This window comes from Eleutherodactylus coqui, chromosome 1, assembly GCF_035609145.1.
Source record: "Eleutherodactylus coqui strain aEleCoq1 chromosome 1, aEleCoq1.hap1, whole genome shotgun sequence".
Lineage (NCBI taxonomy): Eukaryota > Metazoa > Chordata > Amphibia > Anura > Eleutherodactylidae > Eleutherodactylus > Eleutherodactylus coqui.
Window position 1 is genome coordinate 376308178 of NC_089837.1, and position 17276 is coordinate 376325453.

The window sequence follows — 17276 nt, forward strand, 5'->3', positions numbered from 1 at the left end:
AGAAGAACTTTGATGACAGCGGTGGAGAGGTGATGTGTATATATATATATATATATATATATATATTTTTTTTTTTTTACTGCAGTTAGGGATGATTTTTGGGGAAGAGCTTATATTTCAAGCCCTTCCCCGAAAATCACTGTGGGGGTTCCCTGCATCCCATTGCTTTCAATGGGGCTGGCTGCAGTAGCACTTGCCTCATTGAAAGCAATGGACACGGAGCTTCGGTCACATGCATTTTTAACATGCGTGGAGCTGTTCTTTTTTGCGCACATAGGTGCGTTAAAAAAAACGCTCGTCTGACTGAGCCCTAAGGAGGTATTAAACTCTCTCATTTTCAAACCTTATTACCCAGAGGTGCATTACATGTCCCATAAGTCTTCTCATGCCAATTTGGCTGTCTTCAGAGGAAGAAACTTTATTCATCCAGACTCATGTCAAAGGCCTCTCACCCAGCCAACTAGTACCCTGCTCTGTATTGACAAAGGGAAAAAACCAAAGCAGCTTGACTACAGATGGGTGTCTTTTCCATATGGATTGAACTCTGGTTTGACTTATATCCATAGTCTTGTTGCAAGGCCTCTAAATTGGGCCCAAACTGTCTGGTAGTAAAACTGTCTTTGTTGCCCATAGCAACCAATTAGAGTGCAGATTTCATTTTACCACAGCAGTTAAAAAAATAAATAAATGAAAGCTGCGCTGTAATTGGTTACTATAGGCAACAAATACGGTTTTACTATTAGTTTTGATAATTGACTTATAGGGAAGCTACTTTCCAATAGGTGGCGCTACAAAGACCATGTTCCATTTGCATACCTAAAAATACTTAAAAATTCACGTCCATGGCTAAAATCTGACCCAAGCAGAGTCACAGATGCACATTGTCTTCAAAAGTTCAAGATGTGCAGACTTTATACTTTATGCATATGTCAACATGCACATATCTTCACAAAACCACTACATGGATTCTACCTCTGAAAACCACAGCAGAAATCCGTGGCTGTATACATTTATACCTGCGGCTCCGCAGTGCAGACACAGCCAGAGCGCCTTCTACTAGTGCTATGCAGCTAATTGAATGCAAATTCCCTAGCAACTTTATTGAACCGTCTTCACCTAGCTGCATTGCAAAAAATGTACAGAATAGGCTAATAAAATATAATGCAAAAATGTACAGAATCACCTATTCTGTACATTTAAAACAAAAATGTTAAATGACGGTTACATTTTAAATATTTGTATTTAATACATTTAAACCAAGGATGCAGAACTAATACTTCAAACACACAGGAACAATTGACATTAGCAGCATCTGTACTGATTTCAGCATTTTCATAAGAATAAGGTTGATAAAATATGTTGTTCTAATTTAACATATATTTTTCAGATTTGCTGGAAAAATCCAGAGTAATTTTTCAGCAGCCCGGAGAACGAAGTTACCACATCTTTTATCAGATAACTAGTGGGAAAATGAGTGAGCTGCAAGGTGAGATGTAACTCATAGCCACAAAGCAGTATTGGCTAAGCAAACAATGTAGCCCCTTTATTGATATTAGAACCATTGACTTAAGATAGCTTATTTGAAATGTAACAATTCAGAAAATTAGTACTGCGTGTAAAACATCTATGATATCATATGAGGACACCAATCTGTTTGCCAGCTCTAACCCTTTCCAATCCACTGTCTGACCTCTGAAGACATTATGATTAGAGATGAGCGAACGTGTTCGTCCGAGCTTGATATTCGTGCGAATATTAGGGTGTTCGGGATGTTCGTTATTCGTAACGAACACCATGCGGTGTTCGGGTTACTTTCACTTCCTTCCCTGAGACGTTAGCGCGCTTTTCTGGCCAATTGAAAGACAGGGAAGGCATTACAACTTCCCCCTGTGTTGTTCCAGCCCTATACCACCCCCCTGCTGTGAGTGGCTGGGGTGATCAGGTGTCCGCCGAATATAAAAGTCGGCCCCTCCCGCGGCTCGCCTCAGATGCCTTGTGAGTTAGATGAGGGACAGTGCTGTTTGTACCGGAGCTGCTGTAGGGAAAGAATTGGTAGTTAGTGTAGGCTTCAAGACCCCCAAAGGTCCTTATTAGGGCCACTGATAGCTGTGTGTTGGCTGCTGTTAGCAGTGGCAATTATTTTTTTTCTCAAAATCGCCTCTGCAGAGCGTTGCACCCGGCATTAGGGACAGAAGTGCTGCATAGGCAGGGAGAGTGTTAGGAGTGAGTGTAGCCTTCAAGAACCTCAACGGTCCTTTCTAGGGCCATATTTAACCGTGTGCAGTACTGTGCTGGCTGCTGTTAGCTGTGCTGCATTTTTTTTTTCTTCTCAAAATCGCCTCTGCAGAGCATTGCACCCTCCATTGATACTGCAGGGAAAGAATTGTGTAGGCAGGGCCACAACACAGTTATTATTCATTGAATATACGCAGTGCTGCCTTTTGGTGGAAAAAAACTGAAAATAATTGTATTTGTCCTGCCTCTGTCCGTCCTAAGGGCGGTGGACACGTGTCGGCTGCGTGTGCAATGTTTAAAAATCAGACACACCCAGCTACGTTTTACTCCTGGCTTCGCCATTTGCTTTCCTTAATTGGGAAAAAAAATACCTGCTCTGCCAGAGTTAATAACTCTGCTACCCTCACGTTCTGTGACACATTAGCAGGGACACAGCACAGTTATTAAACTTCTCATGTTCATTGAATATACGCAGTGCTGCCTTTTGGTGGAAAAAAAACTGAAAATAATTGTATTTGTCCTGCCTCTGTCCGTCCTAAGGGCGGTGGACACGTGTCGGCTGCGTGTGCAACGTTTAAAAATCAGACGCACCCAGCTACGTTTTACTCCTGGCTTTGCGATTTGCTTTCCTTAATTGGGAAAAAAAATACCTGCTCTGCCAGAGTTAATAACTCTGCTACCCTCACGTTCTGTGCCACATTAGCAGGGCCACAGCACAGTTATTAAACTTCTCATGTTCATTGAATATACGCAGTGCTGCCTTTTGGTGGGAAAAAACTGAAAATAATTGTATTTGTCCTGCCTCTGTCCGTCCTAAGGGCGGTGGACACGTGTCGGCTGCGTGTGCAACGTTTAAAAATCAGACGCACCCAGCTACGTTTTACTCCTGGCTTCGCCATTTGCTTTCCTTAATTGGGAAAAAAAATACCTGCTCTGCCAGAGTTAATAACTCTGCTACCCTCACGTTCTGTGACACATTAGCAGGGACACAGCACAGTTATTAAACTTCTCATGTTCATTGAATATACGCAGTGCTGCCTTTTGGTGGAAAAAAACTGAAAATAATTCTATTTGTCCTGCCTCTGTCCGTCCTAAGGGCGGTGGACACGTGTCGGCTGCGTGTGCAACGTTTAAAAATCAGACGCACCCAGCTACGTTTTACTCCTGGCTTCGCCATTTGCTTTCCTTAATTGGGAAAAAAAAACCTGCTCTGCCAGAGTTAATAACTCTGCTACCCTCACGTTCTGTGCCACATTAGCAGGGCCACAGCACAGTTATTAAACTTCTCATGTTCATTGAATATACGCAGTGCTGCCTTTTGGTGGGAAAAAACTGAAAATAATTGTATTTGTCCTGCCTCTGTCCGTCCTAAGGGCGGTGGACACGTGTCGGCTGCGTGTGCAACGTTTAAAAATCAGACGCACCCAGCTACGTTTTACTCCTGGCTTCGCCATTTGCTTTCCTTAATTGGGAAAAAAAATACCTGCTCTGCCAGAGTTAATAACTCTGCTACCCTCACGTTCTGTGACACATTAGCAGGGACACAGCACAGTTATTAAACTTAGATTATTCATTCACTAAAGGCAGTGGGGCCTTTCGTTTTCAAAAAACGGAAAAAATTATATTTGGCTGCAGTCTTGCGCCAATTTATTTCCTGCCTGTGAAATCAAATCACTGGTAATACAGCATGCTGAGGGGTAGGGGTAGGCCTAGAGGACGTGGACGCGGCCGAGGACGCGGAAGGCCAAGTCAGGGTGTGGGCACAGGCCGAGCTCCTGATCCAGGTGTGTCGCAGCCGACTGCTGCGCGATTAGGAGAGAGGCACGTTTCTGGCGTCCCCACATTCATCGCCCAATTAATGGGTCCACGCGGGAGATGGTTATTAGAAAATGAGCAGTGTGAGCAGGTCCTGTCCTGGATGGCAGAAAGTGCTTCGAGCAACCTATCGTTAACACGCAGTTCTGCGCCGTCCACTGCTGCAAATCCGAATCCTCTGTCTGCTGCTCCTCCTTCCTCCCAGCCTCCTCACTCCACTACAATGACACCTGCTCAGGAGCGGGAACACTCCCAGGAACTGTTCTCGGGCCCCTGCTTAGATTGGGCAGCAGCGGTTCCTCTCCCACCAGAGGAGTTTATCGTCACTGATGCCCAACCATTCGAAAGTTCCCGGGGTCCGAGGGAAGAGGCTGGGGACTTCCGCCAACTGTCTCAACAACTTTCTGTGGGTGAGGAGGACGATGACGATCAGACACAGTTGTCTTGCAGTGAGGTAGTAGTAAGGGCAGTAAGTCCGAGGGAGCAGCGCACAGAGGATTCGGAGGAAGAGCAGCAGGACGATGAGGTGACTGACCCCACCTGGTGTGCAACGCTTATTCAGGAGGACAGGTCTTCAGAGGGGGAGTCAAGGGCATCAGCAGGGCAGGTTGCAAGAGGCAGTGCGGTGGCCAGGGGTAGAGGCAGGGCCAGACCGAATAATCCACCAACTGTTTCCCAAAGCGCCCCCTCGCGCCATGCCACCCTGCAGAGGCCGAGGTGCTCTAAGGTCTGGCAGTTTTTCACAGAGACGCCTGACGACCGACGAACAGTGGTGTGCAACCTTTGTCGCGCAAAGCTCAGCCGGGGAGCCAACACCAACAGCCTCACCACCACCACCATGCGCAGACATATGATGGCCAAGCACCCCACAAGGTGGGACGAAGGCCGTTCAGCGCCTCCGGTTTGCACCCCTGCCTCTCCCCCTGTGCCCCAACCTGCCACTGAGATGCAACCCCCCTCTCAGGACACAGACACTACCACCTCATGGCCTGCACCCACACCCTCATCTCCGCTGTCCTCGGCCCCATCCAGCAGTGTAGTTCAGCGCACCGTCCAGCCGTCGCTTACGCAACTGTTGGAGCGCAAGCGCAAGTACGCCGCCACGCACCCGCACGCTCAAACGTTAACCGTCCGCATAGCAAAATTCATCAGCCTTGAGATGCTGCCGTATAGGGTTGTGGAAACGGAGTCCTTCAAAAGTATCATGGAGGCGGCGGCCCCGCGCTACTCAGTTCCCAGTCGCCACTACTTTTCCCGATGTGCCGTCCCAGCCCTGCACGACCACGTCTCCCGCAACATTGTACGCGCCCTCACCAACGCGGTTACTGCCACGGTCCACTTAACAACGGACACGTGGACAAGCACAGGCGGGCAGGGCCACTACATCTCCCTGACGGCACATTGGGTGAATTTAGTGGAGGCTGGGACAGAGTCAGAGCCTGGGACCGCTCACGTCCTACCCACCCCCAGAATTGCGGGCCCCAGCTCGGTGGTGGTATCTGCGGAGGTGTATGCTTCCTCCACTAAACCACCCTCCTCCTCCTCCTCTGTCTCGCAATCAAGATGTGTTAGCAGCAGCATGTCGCCAGCAGTCGGTGTCGCGCGGTGTGGCAGCACAGCGGTGGGCAAGCGTCAGCAGGCCGTGCTGAAACTACTCAGCTTAGGCGATAAGAGGCACACGGCCCACGAACTGCTGCAGGGTCTGACACAGCAGACCGACCGCTGGCTTGCGCCGCTGAGCCTCCAACCGGGCATGGTCGTGTGTGACAACGGCCGTAACCTGGTGGCGGCTCTGCAGCTCGGCAGCCTCACGCACGTGCCATGCCTGGCCCACGTCTTTAATTTGGTGGTTCAGCGCTTTCTGAAAAGCTACCCACGCTTGTCAGACCTGCTCGTAAAGGCGCGCCGGCTCTGCGCACATTTCCGCAAGTCCCACACGGACGCTGCCACCCTGCGCACCCTGCAACATCACTTTAAGCTGCCAGTGCACCGACTGCTGTGCGACGTGCCCACACGGTGGAACTCTACGCTCCACATGTTGGCCAGGCTCTATGAACAACGTAGAGCTATAGTCGAATACCAACTCCAACATGGGCGGCGCAGTGGGAGTCAGCCTCCTCAATTCCTTTCAGAAGAGTGGGCCTGGTTGGCAGACATCTGCCATGTCCTTGGTAATTTTGAGGAGTCTACCCAGGTGGTGAGCGGCGATGCTACAATCATTAGCGTCACCATTCCTCTGCTATGCATCTTGAGAAATTCCCTGCAAACCATAAAGGCAGCTGCTTTGCGCTCGGAAACGGGGGCGGGGGAAGACAGTATGCCGCTGGATAGTCAGGGCACCCTCCTGTCTATTTCTCAGCGCGTACAGGAGGAGGAGGAGGAGCATGAGGAGGATGAGGAGGAGGGGGAAGAGACAGCTTGGCCTGCTGCTGACGGTACACCGGCTGATTGCCTGTCATCCTTTCAGCGTGTATGGCCTGAGGAGGAGGAGGAGGAGGAGGATCCTGAAAGTGATCTTCCTAGTGAAGACAGCCATGTGTTGCGTACTGGTACCCTGGCACACATGGCTGACTTCATGTTAGGATGCCTTTCTCGTGACCCTCGCGTTGCACGCATTCTGGCCACAACGGATTACTGGGTGTACACACTGCTCGACCCATGCTATAAGGAGAACCTGCCCACTCTCATTCCCGAAGAGGAAAGGGGTTCGAGAGTGTTGCTATACCACAGGACCCTTGCGGACAAGCTGATGGTAAAATTCCCAGCCGACAGCGCTAGTGGCAGAAGGCGCAGTACCGAGGGCAAGGTAGCAGGGGAGATGCGGAGATCGAGCAGCATGTACATCCCAGGCAGTGCAACAGTCTTTAAGGGCCTGGCCAGCTTTATGGCTCCCCACCAAGACTGTGTCACCGCTCCCCAGTCAAGGCTGAGTCGGCGGGAGCACTGTAAAAGGATGGTGAGGGAGTACGTAGCCGATCGCACGACCATCCTCGGTGACGCCTCTGCCCCCTACAACTACTGGGTGTCGAAGCTGGACACGTGGCCTGAACTAGCGCTGTATGCCCTGGAGGTGCTTGCTTGTCCTGCGGCTAGCGTCTTGTCGGAGAGGGTGTTTAGTGCGGCTGGGGGAATCATCACAGATAAGCGTAGCCGCTTGTCAACCAACAGTGCCGACAGGCTAACACTCATCAAGATGAACAAAGGCTGGATTTCCCCAGACTTCTGTTCTCCACCAGCGGACAGCAGCGATACGTAAGCAATACGTAGGCTGCACCCGCGGATGGAAGCTACGTTCTCTCTCACCATCCAAAACGGGGACATTTCTGCTTCATCAATCTGTGTCTAATATTCCTCCTCCTCCTCCTGCTCCTTCTCCTGAAACCTCACGTAATCACGCTGAACGGGCAATTTTTCTTAGGGCCACAAGGCTCACTCAAATAATTTTTCTGAACAATTTTTATAAGTTTCAATGCGCTTAAAAGCGTTGGAACTGTAGCTTGAGCCAATTTTTCGTTACACTGGGCTGCCTCCAGGCCTAGTTACCACTTAAGCCACATTAACCAAAGCGATTAATGGGTTTCACCTGCCCTCTTGGCTGGCCATGGCCAATTTTTGGGATGTACATTAGTACTGTTGATACAGCAATTTTTGTGGGCCCTCGCCTACAGTGTAATCAAATTAATTTTTAGCCCACCTGCATTCCAGCTGACGTTACCTCAGCTGTGTTGGGCAATGCAATGGGATATTTCTATGTACCGCCGGTGGCTTCCTGGCACCCACCCAGGCAGTGGGTCCACAGGGAATTATAAATGCATCTGTTTCCACTTGTAAAGAACCCCAGTCTGACTGGGGCATGCAGTGTGGGCCGAAGCCCACCTGTATTACGCACGACATTACTACCTCAGCTGTGTTGGGCAATGCAATGGGATATTTCTGTGTACCGCCGGTGGGTTCCAGGGAGCCACCCATGCTGTCGGTCGACAGGGACTTCACAATAGGGAGTTGTACCTGCCTGTGTCTATGAATTAGAAAGCCCGGTCTAACTGGGGCATGCAGACACCTTGACAGAATGAATAGTGTGTGGCACATAGGTTCCCCATTGCTATACCCACGTGTGCAGCTCCTGATGGCGGTGGCACAGGATTCTATTTCTCATTGCTTCTGTACAGCATTGTGGGCTATCGCCCCGCCCCTTTTAAAGAGGGTCGCTGCCTAGCCGTGCCAACCCTGTGCAGTGTGTGCCTGCGGTCCCTCGTCATGGCAGACGCACTTCTAAATAGACATGAGGGTGGTGTGGCATGAGGGCAGCTGAAGGCTGCGCAGGGACACTTTGGTGTGCGCTGTGGGGGGGGGGGCGGTTGGGCAGCATGTAACCCAGTAGAAGTGGCAGTGGAGTGTCATGCAGGCGGTGATTGTGCTTTGTTGGAGGTAGTGTGGTGCTTAGCAAAGGTATGCCATGCTAATGATGGCTTTTCAGAAGTAAAAGTTGTTGGGAGGGGGGGGGGGCCCACTCTTGCCGGTATTCTGGCTTAATAGTGGGACCTGTGAACTTGAGATGCAGCCCAACATGTAGCCCCTCGCCTGCCCTATCCGTTGCTGTGTCGTTCCCATCACTTTCTTGAATTGCCCAGATTTTCACACATGAAAACCTTAGCGAGCATCGGCGAAATACAAAAATGTTCTGGTCGCCCATTGACTTCAATGGGGTTCGTTATTCGAAACGAACCCTCGAACATCGCGGGAAGTTCGTTTCTAATAACGAACACCCGAACATTTTGGTGTTCGCTCATCTCTAATTATGATTTAAGGCTGTACAGCTCTGATGTTGGAAGACGTCCGTCGGGGTTCTCTTATTGTATATTGCCAGCTTCTCTGCTGTCGTAGCCTATCCAATGTGTCACCTCATGCTGTACTGGCTTTAGCCAGCATATAGCGCCATTATATAACAGCAGCAAAAGAGTAAGCCCCCAAGGAAAACCAGGATACTAATTGGATTGGAAAGGATTAAAGCCTTCACAAAATAACAGGATTATAGCTTATCAGAATGATCTGCTCTCATGGTAATAATTAGGTAAAAAATATATTATAGCTAAGAATTGTGTGTTTTTAATACTAAGTTTAAATGGTTATTAATGGTTATTTCAATGCACATTAAGCCTATAGGGAAAGGGGACACATTAAATTGGTCACGATTGTTCCCTCATTATTGAAACTGGATAAAGCATATTGTCATATAGAACAAATATGGATTTAGAATGTAATTTTTATAGTCAGCAGTCTCCACCCTTCTCTCTGTATAATGTAAACAAAATATTTAAGGATAAGTTCATGGATATAGCCTAAAATAATCACCATTTCAAAAAATAAATATGAATATATATATTAAAAATTAGCATAGCGCTACACTTTTTAGCTTTAATGTTGTTGCACTGGGTTTATTTGCTAGACATATTGCCTAGGATTGCCTAGAATAGCATAGGTGAGAGCACTTATCATCAGGGTGCGTTAACACGTGGTGGATTTTCTGCAGATTTCAACAGCACCAAAATCCACAGCAGACTTCACTAAATGGTGTAGATTTTGGTGTGGATCCGCACAAAAATCCATCACAGGTAAACGCAGCCCTAAAAGGGTTTTCTGGGGCTAAGCTCTGCCTACATTGCAGCAGTTTGGGGTAGTAATGCAGGTGCAACTCCCGTTGCATTCAATCTGTAGTGTGCCAACATTACTAACCCCGGCTGTTGCAATGCAGTGTTCCCCCGAAAATAAGACGCTGTCTTATATTAATTTTTGCCCCAAAAGAGACACTAGGTTTTATTTTCATCGAGGTCTGATTATACTTACCTAGCAGGCTTGGTCCAGGTCCTTCCTGCTGCTCCCCAGATCTCTGGCACGGCTCAGCCAATTCATAAATGCTGCCTTCACAACGCGATGGCTGTTGATTGTTTCTTCCACCGCTGCTCGATGAACCAATGCGATGGCCATGATTGGTTAATCGAGCACTGCATTGATTGGCTGAGCAGCGGTCAAAGAACCAACCACTGCCATCACTTCCTGGAGTCGGGATTTATGAATCTCGTAACCAGGAAGTGATGTTGTACGAGCGGCCGAGGACTGCAGAAACTGTGCCGTAACTCTGGAGAGTAGCAGGAGGGACCCGGACCGAGCCTGCTAGGTAATGTTCCCCCCCCCCCCCTTTTTTTTTTAATGTGGTGCAACTATGGCTTATTTTAGGGGTAGGGCTATTTCAAGCCTCTTTGAAAATCCAGAAAAATCAGACTAGGGCTTATTTTTAGGATAGGTCTCATTTCCAGGGAAACACGGTAGCAGACTTGATAATAGCTAATTGCTGGGGTCCCGAGTGGTCCCTACTTCTGCTAATCAACTAATGATGACCTATCCTGAGGTAGATCAATAGTAAGACACGGAAAAGAACGTTAGCTAGGCTAACATTTACCTCTACTTTAGTGTTAATCCTCACTGTTGTTTTTCTGTTTTTGTAGATATGCTCTTAGTGAGCACCAACCCTTATGATTTCCACTTTAGCTCACAAGGTGTTGTTACAGTGGATAACTTAGATGATTGTGAAGAATTAGTTGCAACTGACGTAAGTACTGACATTCCAAATGGGAAAACCTTTACAAAAATTGAATTAGAAAACATAGCGCCTTGGTATCTGAACTGAGTCTTCAAATAATGTTTGATCCTTTTGTATAAATTTCCACAGCAAGCATTTGATATATTGGGATTTATATCTGAGGAAAAGTATGGAGCCTATAAATTGACAGGTGCCATAATGCATTTTGGAAATATGAAATTCAAGCAGAAACAAAGGGAGGAACAAGCAGAGGCTGACGGCACTGAAAGTAAGTTCACCATGCAGGGAAAAATTTAAGGGATTGTCTAGCTTCACACTACTGATGACTCATCTTCAGGATAGGTAATTGACGAGGGTCCCGGGTTTCTTAAAGGAGATGCTGGTATTCATAGAATATAAGGGAAATAAAACCATGGTCTACATCATCAGGTAAAACTTTAGAAGTTTTACTATACATTGTGTGAGGGCTAGTGTACATATATAAATGTCCAAAACTACTTGCTGTAGAATGTATAGACTAGTTTGAGCTGACAGATTTGGCGGTATTATAGAAAACGGACTAACTTGTACATGTTTCCAAATGTGAATAGGATTTAATTTGTTACTTATCACATTTTATAGTAATAGTCAACACTAATGTCTAGTCTGTTCCAAAATGTATATATAACTTGGTAGCAAGTCATAGATATTTCTATTAGCAAAAAAAATGGAAGAAACGAATGTACTTGATTCGAGTTGTAACCAATTTTAAAAGTATCTGTAATTTAGAGGATGGCTTTTTTTGGAAATAAGTAACAAAATTTGTGTTCTGGTTGATAATGGTATAAAAATGTCAACTAAGAATGCTATATTTTATTTTAGATACGGATAAAGCTGCTTATTTGATGGGCATCAGCTCCTCTGACTTGGTAAAGGGACTGCTGCATCCCAGAGTAAAGGTGGGCAATGAGTATGTGACCAAAGGACAAACTGTAGCACAGGTAAGAACACCAAATAAAACAGTAGACATGCATGATCTATGCATTGTACATCAGTGTAAGCAGGTTTTTCCAGTATTATAGTATTGATAGCCTATCCTTAGGTAAGGCCTCAACATCCGATCAATGTGGGTTTGCTGTTAAATATTGCTTTGTAGGTGTATAGAGCAATATGAGCAATAAAAAGGCCTCAGTACTCACCCAAGCAATTTCGCCCCTTCAAACACTTGATTAGGAGGGGAGCTGCTGAGTGTTGCGCCCCCACCTATTAGATATTGATAGCTAATTCCAAGGAAAGGCCATTAGTATGGTAATCTTTGAAAATCCCTTTAATACACATGCAGCAACTTACTATAATTTAAAGTGTAACTGTAAGTATACACTAATTATGTTATTCTTAAAATGTGCATTTCTGCAAAGAACAGAAAAGGAAGTTATAGCAAATAATGTTAACGTAACTGTCCATCCTTGAACTTTATTTTTTCATCTAAAGTGGTCAAAAATTACATATTGATTATTTTTTATAGCCATCAGGCCTCTGTTTTTGTTATACAAAGATTAAAAGGGTTATGCCAGAATTAAATGTTATCTCCTACCTAGAGGATAGGGAATAACTTTCTGATTGGGGGGATCTGACTGCTATTACCCTCACTGATCCCAAGAATTGGGGTACTGAAGGTCCACACATGCATGGAGCAGTGGTTGAGAATCCACGTTCCTACTCCATTCATTTCAGTCGGACTGCCTGAGATAGCTGAGTTCAAACACTTGGCTATCTCCAGCAGTCCCACTGCAATAAATGGAGTGAAGTTCCATATTTTTGACTACCACTCTAGTCTTACGAAGACTTCCAAGACCCCTGTTCTTGGCAGTGTTGTTAGTATGAGCCTCATACAAGTTTTCCCTACCCTGACCTTGACAATTATTATTTTCATGTTTAGTTTTCTAATTTTTTTTTCATAGGTTGTTTATGCAGTTGGTGCATTGGCTAAAGGAATTTATGACCGAATGTTTAAGTGGCTCGTCGTCCGTATAAACAAAACACTGGATACAAAGTTACCCAGGCAGTTCTTCATTGGTGTGCTTGACATCGCTGGATTTGAAATTTTTGATGTAAGCCCTGTATTCTAAAAAGCTATACTGAGTACTTTAAAAAGTAAAAGGCTATACACCCATAATTAATAATTGCCCTATTATGTTTTTAGTAGTTTAGCTTCCTGGGACAAGCCCGGAAATTGGTTATCCTGATCCTGAACCTTTCCCTAATGTTCCCTAAATGGAATTCGGAGCAGTTGGTAGAGGCCACGAGAATAGTCGCTACATAACTCATATATGCATTACACAAACAGCCCAGAGTTTTTAAAATAGGTGCCACGTATTGTGCTGCTTCATTTCCCCTGCAAGTTTAGATTAATAACAGCAAGGGATAAATAAGTATTATATTTTAGAGAATTCTTTGTTTCTATTTGGTTTTTTTGGGGGGTGAAGACAGAATGACAGAATTAAAATATAATTTAAATATATTTGCCATTAATGAATGGATTATTATTTTCATGGTATTAATTAGTATACTTGTTAGTTATTCAAGGCCCACATAAATTAGATGAAATGTAATGTTAAAGGTGGATTTACAGAATGACAACTTATCACCCATTCACATAACAGGTAATAAATACAGATGAGCGAACCTACTCGTTTCGAGTAATTACTCGATCGAGCACCGGGAGGCGTGGCGGAGCGGGGGGGTAGCAGCGGGGAACAGGGGGGAGCCCTCTCTCTCTCCCTCTCCCCCCCACTCCCTGCTGCAACCCCCCACTCACCCACGGCGCCCCCGAATCTTTTCGCCCGAGTACGGAAGTACTCGAAAATCGCAGCGCTCGGGTGAAAAAGGGGCGTGGCCGAGTACGCTCTCTCATCTCTAGTAATAAATTGTTATTCTGAGAATACCCCTTTGTAGGGGTTCTCCATAGAGATGAGCGAGTATACTCGCTAAGGCACATTACTTGAGCGAGTAGTGCCTTAGCCGAGTATCTCTTTGCTCTTCTCTAAAGATTCGGGGGCCGGCGCCGGTGACAGGTGAGTTGCGGGGTTGAGCGGGCGGGAGGGAGGGAGAGGGAGATCTCCCCTCCGTTCCTCCCTGCTCTCCCCCGCCACTCGCCGGCCCCCGAATCTTTAGAGATGAGATACTCGGCTAAGGCACTACTCGCTCATCTGTAGTTGTCCAGCTTTGATCTATTGATGACTTATTCCATGCCACCACTGTTCCCATTGAATTTAATACATACTGATCAACTATTGATGAGCTATTCTGATGTGATGATAGGTTATCAATCGTTCAAAGTCTAATAAACCCTTGAAGGTAGAATTTGTAAATTGTTGTTAACCGAGTTATAGTACTCCTTAAACCACATCTACAAACTGTTCTGAATATAAACACCTCAGTACTTGTTTAATAGTTCTGAAAGCTGATGTAAAAAAATCAGAGATTATACAGGTCTAAATTCCATAACATTTCAGCAGTTTTAGTAAATGTATTCTAACGTGAGCATTATGAATCTCAATATACACATATGTAAATAAATGTAGTAAAATGCAATTCCTCATATTTATACAGTATAACAGCTTTGAACAACTTTGCATCAATTTTACAAATGAAAAGCTGCAACAGTTTTTCAACCATCACATGTTTGTGCTGGAACAAGAGGAATATAAGAAAGAGGGCATTGAGTGGGAGTTCATTGACTTTGGCCTTGACTTACAAGCCTGCATTGACTTGATTGAAAAGGTAATAATATTTTATAATTGCTCATTATTTTATAATAATGCTTTATATTAATTCTATTTAATGATTTTGTATTGAGCCATTGCATACATTATCTAAAATCATTTTGTATCTTTTATATTATAGCCTATGGGGATTTTGTCAATTCTTGAAGAGGAGTGCATGTTTCCCAAAGCTACAGAGATTACATTTAAATCTAAGCTTTATGATAACCACCTTGGAAAATCACCCAATTTTCAAAAGCCAAGACCTGACAAGAAGAGAAAGTATGAGGCTCATTTTGAGCTTGTGCATTATGCTGGAGTGGTAAGTAACCCAGTGTTAATAATCTACATCACTGGGGAGCCACATGGTCTTTGGTGTGTGGTCCACCATGGCAGTCCTGATTTCTGACCATATGTACTGTTATTTCTCATTATTGCAAACATGTCCTAACCACAAAACCGTGCCAATTTGGATTGTCAAATTTCAGTAAATATTTCAAATTTCGCAATCTCTTGTTTCTCCACATTTAAGCTAGGGCTACACAGTGACTTTCCAATATAGCTTTGATACATTACACTCTAATGTAAGTGAATGTGGTCATGTCGCAACTCGAAAATTACCACAACCCAACAAGCACAAAGAATCCATCAAGTTTCAATTTCTTGCAATTGTCAGGTTGCAGTAATTTGCAACATGACCATATTTACCTATATAATAGTGCAATCTTCAGCTGCTTAATGTGTGTTGCTCCAAAAGTTGCCATAAAAAACCTAACCTAAAAATTTTGCTTCTCAGTTTTTGAGTTGAATGTGGCTCCTGACCATCACTCTTATTTGAATGTGGCTTGGAAATTATAAAAAGTTCGGGACCTCTGGTCTACATAATAACTGTCCATACATATAGTGGCATCATAGCACCATCTATAGATTGTATTTTTATTTGTTCTTCACCTGTAGGTTCCTTATAACATTATGGGTTGGCTGGAAAAAAATAAAGATCCACTTAATGAAACCGTGGTGCAACTCTTCCAAAAGTCATCAAACAAACTTCTGGGCTGTCTCTTTGAAAACTATATCAGCTCGGACAGTGGTTAGTACATGTGTAGTTCTTACCAAGAATTATTTATGTAATATAAAGGCATAATATTTAACAGTATCTCCATATTTACAGAAGTAGAGGTACATAAATTATCCTCAATCATAGGAAACACTTGAAATTATGCACTAATTCAAATAAGTTCTAAACATTTAAAGTTGCATTTTATGCTTCATGGCTTTCTCCTTATAATATACTCATATTATCATCTAATTACATATAGTATACTAACTATCATATATGTAGAGAAATATATAGATGCCAGCTAATTTATGCTTGATGCGTAAGGTAGTAATGTCATTTATCTATAAATTATGAATATCCGTTCAGTCTAGGCTGACTTTTGGTCACTTTATGGATCATCGTTCTTTATGCTTTTCTATCCTTGACCTCTTCTTTCAGTTCTTCCATGAGCATGCTTGTATCCGCCTTGATTGCGTCCAGCCAGCGTGTTCTTTGTGTCTTCTTCTTTGTGACCCACCAATTGAACCGAGCATTAGTGTTGTTTGCAGAGAATTGGCTCACAGGATATGTCCAAAGTATGAGAGCCGCTGTTTGGTGATTTTGCCCTCTAGCGATATTTTTGGTTTGATACGTTCTACGACCATCTAGTTGGTGAACATTGCCAACCATGGTATATACAACAGTCTTCTCCAGCCCCATAACGGTAGTTCAAAGCATCAATTTTCCTTCTAACTGCCTTCCTGAGTGTCCAACCTTCGCATGCATATATGGAGATTGGGAACACAATTGCATTTATCATTTGAATCTTTGTGGCAATGCTAATACCTATGTTCATCCATATCCTTGCCATTCCTTGCATTGAACTATGGTCAAGTGCAATTCTTGGATTAATTTCTGGTTCTGATTCTCCATTACTGTCAATCTTGGATCCAAGGAAGAGGAAATTTTTCACCTACTGTGGATTTTTACATTGACTGTCCCCTTACTTGTCATCATTACCTTAGTTTTCTTTATGTTAAGGTACAGCCCCATGTGTTCACTTTCTTCTTTAACTCTTCGGATCAGATATTCCAGATCCTTTGTACTTTCTGCGAGCAACATTGTATCATTGACATGTCAAAAAGTTGTTGATGTTTCTCCCACTGATTTTCACGCCAATTATTGATTCGTCCAGGATGCATCATCTCATGATTGTTTCGCCATACAAATTGATCAGGGAAGGTGATAGAATGCAGGCTTGTCGGACACCTTTCTCAATCTCAAACGAGTCAGTTTGCTGAATTCTGTCCGTACTGTGGCTTCCTGGTTCTCATAAAGTGATCGTATCAATTCTCCGAGATGTTCTGGGATGCCCACTTGCTTCATACATTTCCACAGCTTGTTGTGTTCAGTGCAGTTGAATGCTTTGCTGTAGTCTATGAAGCACAAGTACATGTCCTTCTGATATATGTGCACCTTCTCTGCATAATCCACTGCAGGTTTGCAATATGATCTGTGGCTTGAGGACTTTGTGTGAACCTTGCACAGACATGCTCCACTATTTTCACACTTACTGGTAAACAAAACAATGACTTTCGCTTGCAGATGCAATTTTTTTCTTAAAACTGGAGTACTAATTATGAATTGTGTGCCCACTAGATGGATCTTTATCAAACTTTTTTTTATCAAAATTCAAAACTGACATTGCACACTAATAACAGACTGGTAGACGTGTAAACCAAGGACACAAAATGCCCTCCTGTCTATCCATATCCCCCTGGCAATGACTATTGCAAAAAAAAACTTTTTGGGCCCCATTTAGCAAAACTATCTACCAGTAAGTATC

The 17276-nt window shown here is 44.5% G+C and overlaps 1 protein-coding gene across 1 annotated transcript in view; it reads left to right on the forward strand.

The window, feature by feature from the left end:
- MYH15 (myosin heavy chain 15) overlaps positions 1 to 17276 on the forward strand; it is a 75650-nt gene that overhangs the window by 14106 nt on the left and 44268 nt on the right. The window contains exons 10-17 of the mRNA XM_066592764.1: positions 1388 to 1486; positions 10554 to 10657; positions 10778 to 10916; positions 11510 to 11628; positions 12589 to 12738; positions 14240 to 14410; positions 14534 to 14713; positions 15349 to 15481. Coding sequence (XP_066448861.1) covers positions 1388 to 1486; positions 10554 to 10657; positions 10778 to 10916; positions 11510 to 11628; positions 12589 to 12738; positions 14240 to 14410; positions 14534 to 14713; positions 15349 to 15481 — 1095 coding nt within the window. The remainder of the gene's footprint in view (positions 1 to 1387; positions 1487 to 10553; positions 10658 to 10777; positions 10917 to 11509; positions 11629 to 12588; positions 12739 to 14239; positions 14411 to 14533; positions 14714 to 15348; positions 15482 to 17276) is intronic.